Source organism: Panthera tigris, chromosome A1 (genome assembly GCF_018350195.1).
Source record: "Panthera tigris isolate Pti1 chromosome A1, P.tigris_Pti1_mat1.1, whole genome shotgun sequence".
Classification (NCBI taxonomy): domain Eukaryota; kingdom Metazoa; phylum Chordata; class Mammalia; order Carnivora; family Felidae; genus Panthera; species Panthera tigris.
The window spans coordinates 173,082,940-173,089,814 of NC_056660.1; the positions used below are offsets into that span (position 1 = coordinate 173,082,940).

Below are 6,875 nucleotides of genomic sequence, written 5' to 3' on the forward strand. Positions count from 1 at the left end.
AGTCTGCTGCACGAGGTGCTGCGAGTGAGAGGAGCCCAGTTGTAGTTGCCGGTGCGGTGGTCACTGCAATGCCCAAGGCCAAGGGGAAGACCAGGAGACAGAAGTTCGGTTACAATGTTAACCGGAAGCGTCTGAACCGAAATGCTCGACGGAAAGCAGCGCCGCGGATCGAGTGGTGAGGGGCCCGGGGTTTAGGAGGAGGGGGACCTCTGGTGAGACGGCCTGCGAGATGACGGTTCCGTGATCTCTTTCTTTGCCCGTAGCTCCCACATCCGACATGCCTGGGACCACGCTAAATCCGTGCGGCAGAACCTGGCCGAGATGGGGTTGGCTATGGACCCCAACAAGGCTGTGCCCCTTCGTAAGAGAAAGGTACTCACATAGCAGAGTCCCGGCCCTTGACCCCTGCTTCCCGCCGTACTTAGCCGGGTCTCAGAACTTCATCCTGTCTATTCCCACGCTCACGCTTTTCCTGGGTTTGCGACCTTCCCACAGCCAACTCGGGCAGCTTGCACTGACTGTGGATGAATGTCTCTTTACCACTACGCTCAGACTCCTCAGCACACGTTGGACCAGGGTTGGAGCTTCCCTCTTTTCTTCTCCATTCATTTTTCCCTCCGAAATTAACCTGTTTGGGTTCCTCGTCATCTCAGTGGTGTTTTCCAGAATTTATCTTTTTCTGCCCTTAACTTTCCTAGTAAGGGCTCCCTCAGATTTTGGGATCTTTACTTCCTCTTCCTTACACCTTCCCCTAGTCATCCTGGTCTGAGGCTCCCTTATTAGCTTCTCCCAAATAGGTCTTTTACTGGACCACCCTTTCAAAAATGGCACACTTTTTTACCCAGTAGTTTCTTCCCTGCTTTAATTCATAGCACTTGTAAACACTTGATATTTTATATATTTGTTTATTGTCTGTGCCTCTTTACCCCAGCATAATCTCCTTGGAGACAATTTTGTGCTTTGTTCACTATTAAACCCCCAGTGGTTCTTAGGATGTGACTAGTGCTCAATAGTTAACCTAATGAATGGGCTTGCTGTTTGGATTTGTCCCATTGCTTTTATTTTTATTTTTTTTATGAATATAAATTTTTATGAATTTAAATTTTTTTATGAATATAAAAATTTTGTATGAATATAATTGTCAAATTGGGTCAAATACAACACCCATTGCTCATCCCAACAAGTGCCCTCTTCAATGCCCATCATCCATTTTCCCTATCCCCCACCTCCCCATCCCCTTAGTTTGTTCTCTGTATTTAATAGTCTCTTGTGGCTAGTCTCCCTTCCTCTGTTGGTGTCTACTTTTTTTCCCCTTCCCTTCTCCCATGGTCTTCTGTTCAATTTCTCAAGATCCACATATGCATGAAAACATAAGATATCTGTCCTTCTCTGACTGACTTATTTCACTCAGCATAATACCTTCCAGTTCCATCCACATTGCTGCAAATGGCACAATTTCATTCTTTCTCATTGCCAACTAGTATTCCATTGAATATATAAACCACATCTTCTTTATCCATTCATCAGTTGATGAACATTTAGGCTCTTTCCATAATTTGGCTATTGTTGAAAGTGCTGCTATAAACATTGGGGTACATGTGCCCCTATACATGAGCACTCCTGTGTCCCTTGGGTAAATTCCTAGCATTGCTATTGCTGGGTCATATGGTAGCTCTATTTTTAATTTTTTGAGGAACCTCCACACTGTTTCCAGAGCGGCTGCACCAGTTTGCATTCCCACCAACAGTGCACGAGGGTTCCTGTTTTCCCACATCCTCACCAGCGTCTGTAGTTTCCCGATTTGTTCATTTTAGCCACTCTGACCGGTGTGAGGTGGTATCTCACTGTGGCTTTGATTTGTATTTCCCTGATGCTGAGTGACGTTGAGCATCTTTTCATGTGTCTGTTGACCATCTGGATGTCTTCTTTGGAAAAGTGTCTATTCATGTCTTCTGCCCATTTCTTCACTGGATTATTTGGTTTTTGGGTGTTGAGTTTGGTAAGTTCTTCATAGATACTAGCCCTTTGTCCGATGTCATTTGCAAATATCTTTCCCCATTCCATCGGTTGTCTTTTAGTTATGTTGGTTGTTTCCTTTGCAGTGTAGAAGCGCTTTATCCTTATGAGGTCCCAATAGTTCATTTTTGCTTTTAATTCCCTTGCCTTTGGAAACGTGTTGAGTAAGAAATTGCTGCGGCTGAGGTCAAAGAGGTTGTTGGCCTGCTTTCTCCTCCAGGGTTTTGATGGTTTCCTGTCTCACATTTAGGTCTATTTTGAGTTTATTTTTGTGTATGGTGTAAAGAAGGTGGTCTAGTTTCATTCTTCTGCATGTTGCTGTCCAGTTCTCCCAGCAACATTTGCTAAAGAGACTGTCTTTTTTCCACTGGATGCTCTTTCCTGCTTTGTCAAACATTAGTTGGCCATACATTTGTGGGTCCAATTTTGGGTTCTCTATTCTATTCAATTGGTCTATGTGTCTGTTTTTGTGCCAATACCATACTGTCTTGATTACAGCTTTGTAGTAGAGGCTAAAGTCTGGGATTATGATGCCTCCTGCTTTGGTTTTTCTTCAATATTACTTGGGCTGTATGGGGTCTTTTGTGGTTCCATACAAATTTTAGGATTGTTTGTTCTAGCTTTGAGAAGAATGCCAGTGCAATTTTGATTGGGATTGCATTGAATGTGTAGATTGCTTTGGGTAGTATTGACATTTTAACAATATTTATTCCTCCAATCCATGAGCATGGAATGTTTTTCCATTTCTTTGTGTCTTCTTCAGTTTCCTTCATAAGCTTTCTTTAGTTTTCAGCATATAGGTCTTTTACATCTTTGGTTAAGTTTATTCTGAGGTATTTTATGGTTCTTTGTCCCATTGCTTTTAGACAGGTTTCTTTTTATTCCTTCATGCCAGAGTAAAATGGCACTACTGTTTCTTGATCAAATAAATGTGAGGCTATTGCTAAGCACTGTCAGGTTGCTCCTCTTCATAGAAAAGAAGTCATCTAAAAAAAAAAAAAAAGTCATCTGCTCCTCAGTGTAAATTATGAAGAGCTTTCATATGCATTGTTTCACTTGATTAGCACAGATGAGGTGAGGTAGGCAAAGGATATTATGCTGATTTTATAGATAGGCACAGAAAGATTAATTGCTTGCTTGAATCCCTTTTGGGAACCATAAAGCCTCTGGGGCAATGGTTCTCTCTGTCATTTCTTCCTGCCTGAACTTGTGTAGGGATTTTTGTGGGTAGTGCAGTTGTGTGAGGAGGGCAGGAACCTCTAGAATTTTCCCTCATCTGGGATCCTTTGTATACTGGTCTCACAACTTCTGTTCTCTTCAGGTGAAGGCCATGGACATTGATGTAGAGGAAAGGCCTAAGGAGCTTGTGCGAAAACCCTATGTGCTAAATGGTGAGTGCTGGTTACATTCCTCTAGGTCACTATCCTGCACAGTCAGGGCTAAAAAGGGCCTCAGATGTCTTCATTTTACAGATGGAGAAACTGAGGTTCAGAGGGAAGAAGGGAACTGGTCCAGGGTTCACAAAGTTAATACTGCGTCTCTAACTGGGACATTTTCAGTCTACTTACTAAACTCCAGTGTGTGAAGTGAGGTCAGAGATGTTCAGGGAGGATGTAGCCAGGTGCCTTAAGAGAATAGAAAAGAAACCATTAAGTCTCAGGCACATGTTCAGCTTGTCATGAATTTAAGGACAAACAGATTTTTATAGAGATTCTACCATCTCATTTAATCTTTTCATTGACAAGTCAATTTCATGTATATTAAGCCTATAGAGGCTGAATATTAAAATAGAGCAGAGTAAAATCTGCAGGGAAGCAGGTATACTCTGAAATTCTCCACCCATCCTTCTTCTTACCTGTCCAAGATTTTTAACAGTTCTCCTGAAGGTAAAAGGGTTTTATGAGACTGATGCGCTACCTACTGTGCTAACGAGGCACCTTTAAGGTAAAAGGGTTTTAAATGGCCAGACATTACATAGAGAATTCTTGAGTTCCTATTATTAGTTCATCAGTGATTCTCATAAGAATTAGTACACAGGATTGCATAAATAAAACCAGGTGTACTTATTGTAGTCAGAGTTAATCTTAAAAAGTTTTACTTCTCATTCTCTAAAAAATTTTTTTAAATTATGGTAAAAAACATACTACATAAAGTTTACTATCTTAATCCTTTTTCATTGTATAGCTCAGTAATGTTAAGTATGTTTATCTTGTCATGTAGCAGATCTCCAGAACTTTTTCATCTTCAAAACTGAAACTCTACCCATTAAACAACTAATCCCTTTGTTCCTGTCTCCCCACCCTGACCTTGCCCCTGGCAACCAAGTCAAAGATATTCTTGACCATAAGCAATTTAGCATTTAACCCTTGAATAACATTTGACCACCTTCTTTCTGTGAGCTATTTTTCACATTGAGAAATGGGGAGTGTTTGCCTAACGATTTTATTTTATTTTTTTTTTAAGTTTTTAAATTTATTTTGAAAGAAAGGAGAGGGAATCAGCAGGGGAGGGACTGAGAGAATGGGGGACAGAGGATCTGAAGTGGGTTCTGTGCTGACAGCAGCAAGCCCGATGCCAGGCTTGAACTCATGAACCATGAGGCCATGACTTGAGCCCAAGTCGGATGCCTAACCGACAGAGCTGCCCAGGCCCCCTTGCTTAGCTGTTTTAAAAGCGAAGCCACAATTGCCTCCACAGCTTGGCTTTTTACCTTACATAGAGCAGTGAGGTTCCAGTGAGACCCAGCCTCAGGCCCTGGTTCCTGCGGCGTTAGTTCTCATTCACACCTTTCCATTTCACATTATTGTTGTAACACTTAAAGAAAAGAAATTCTCAGGAAATGTTAGAGATGGAAGGGAGTCCCAACCTCTGGTAGGCAATGTATCTTCATTTCTGTCCCCAGGACCTGGTACTAAGTAGAGATTATTAGTTTGGTACCTGTCTCTTACCAAGCTTAGACCCAAAGAGGTAAGACTTGCCTTTTAGGTAGTTGTAAAACTGATAGATGGTTGTGTCATAGGCACAGCCTGAGATCCAAGGGGCTGAAGAGTACCGAATTGGGGATGAAGAGGCAAAGCCCATCTGATGGCCATGGTTTGGGATTAGGTGAAAGAGTGACTGGGCAACCAAAAAGTACAGGAGGCAAAACCTCTTTTCCTGTTTCTTGGTTTCTCTCACCCCAGACCTGGAGGCAGAAGCCAGCCTCCCAGAAAAGAAAGGAAATACGCTGTCCCGAGACCTCATTGACTATGTACGTTACATGGTGGAGAATCATGGCGAGGACTATAAGGTGAGTGGTTTGGGTCCCACGGGAAGAACCACTTGAGTTTGTTGGGAAGGTACCCTGGACAGTTTGGGGTCTGATCTTCTTGACTCTTGCCTGAGACTGAGTTGAAACAAAGAAAGGAAAGAGAGACTTTAGGAAATTGATCTCATTGACAGATGCTTATAGCTGGGATAGACTGACTGGCCTGTGATTCATATCCCACTCACAGATATGCTGTTTTGTTTGCATGGTATTTTTAAAGAACTTGAACTGGTTGCTATTTTAATTATGGGAGGTTTCAAATAAAAATTCACGTTTTTGACTTCTCTTAAAAATTGAAAAATCTGGCTGCACTGGACTCTGGTGCCCAAGTGGGATCAATGGCTGTGGATGGAGCATTAGCTATTCCTCTGGCCCTAGCTCCTGCCTGGTCCCCGAGGGCATTTGCACCCATTTCCCCACATATACCATGGTTTTTGAGGTGAGGAACCTGAACCTCGGGGATATGAGGTGGCTTGCCCAACTCAGGCAGAACTAGGGGTTGAACTGTGCCTGTCCAGCCCTCCTCAAGTGGCCCTTCTCCTTTCTTAGGCTATGGCTCGGGATGAGAAGAATTACTATCAAGATACCCCGAAACAGATTCGGAATAAGATCAACGTCTATAAGCGTTTTTACCCAGTGGAGTGGCAAGCCTTCATTGATTCTTTGCAGAAGAATAAGATGGAAGTTGAGTGAGTGGCTTATGCCTGCCCCAGGTTGAGGCCTCCTCCTGGACCAAAGAAACTGGAAGCCAGGGTTTAAGGCAAGAAGGGGCATGTGGCTAGATGAGGCTGGCCAAACCCCATGGAATCAAAAGGTCACACACGCACACACACACACGCACATACACGCTCCCCTCTCTGGGGAAGGAACAGTCTCCATGAGGTTTCTTAGGGCCCTGGGAAAAGCTAGAACCTAATGTTTTCAGAGTGGGTGGTTTGTTTACATATAATATGTACATAATAAAATAAGGCTATTTTATTTCTCTGACGGTTATGTGTTTCCCCTCCCAGCCAAGCCCTGGGACTGCCCCTGTGAAAACCAACTCAACCAGAGCAGAGGCCGTTCAGCCCTTTGTGTGCCACATTGCCACGCCCTCTTAGGTGTGGCCTCCCTCCTCTTCTCACTTGTTCAGTTCCATTGCTCTGCCTTGGTTTTCTGCACAGCATTAACCCTTCCACAGAAGCCTGCCAGCAACCCTGGACTGCTCAGAAGGGATCTGTCTTGCCAACACTAGCCCCACTCCGAGGCTGGAGGTTGGCAGACTGGTTGTCCACGGCCCTACCCTGTGGTTTGATGGCCAGAGGGCAGGTAGCTGCACTGCTGCCTCCTTGTGACTGGTCTTCATTGCATCTTCAGATTGCTTGCCCTGAAAGGAACCCAGGGCCCCCAGTCTGCTTTCTGAGACTGGGGGACTGCTGAATACCACTCTACTGTGTGCCAAGCACTGGGCTACACACTGTGTGGCCAGTCTCTGGGGCAGGCCTAATTTGGTCCTATGAGGTGATGACTCAGAACAGGATCACAGGCATGTTGTGGGGTGGGCACTGGGCAT

At 44.0% G+C, this 6,875-nt stretch overlaps 1 protein-coding gene across 1 annotated transcript; it reads left to right on the forward strand.

The window, feature by feature from the left end:
• The first annotated feature begins 68 nt into the window (after positions 1 to 68).
• Positions 69 to 6,301, forward strand: NOP16 (NOP16 nucleolar protein). The gene is made up of 5 exons (XM_007085512.2): positions 69 to 175; positions 264 to 372; positions 3,338 to 3,407; positions 5,199 to 5,305; positions 5,873 to 6,301. Exons 1-5 carry the CDS (start codon positions 69 to 71, stop codon positions 6,014 to 6,016), a joined length of 537 nt encoding a protein of 178 aa, XP_007085574.2. The 3' UTR covers positions 6,017 to 6,301.
• Positions 6,302 to 6,875: the final 574 nt, after the last annotated feature.

Bases quoted from the DNA above. Each gene is read 5' to 3' on its own strand.
- NOP16 (XM_007085512.2), top strand. From the start codon at position 69: ATGCCCAAGGCCAAGGGGAAGACCAGGAGACAGAAGTTCGGTTACAAT. The intron at 176-263 runs GTGAGGGGCCCG...CTTTGCCCGTAG, and splicing joins GCAGCGCCGCGGATCGAGTG to CTCCCACATCCGACATGCCT. The intron at 3,408-5,198 runs GTGAGTGCTGGT...CTCTCACCCCAG, and splicing joins AAAACCCTATGTGCTAAATG to ACCTGGAGGCAGAAGCCAGC.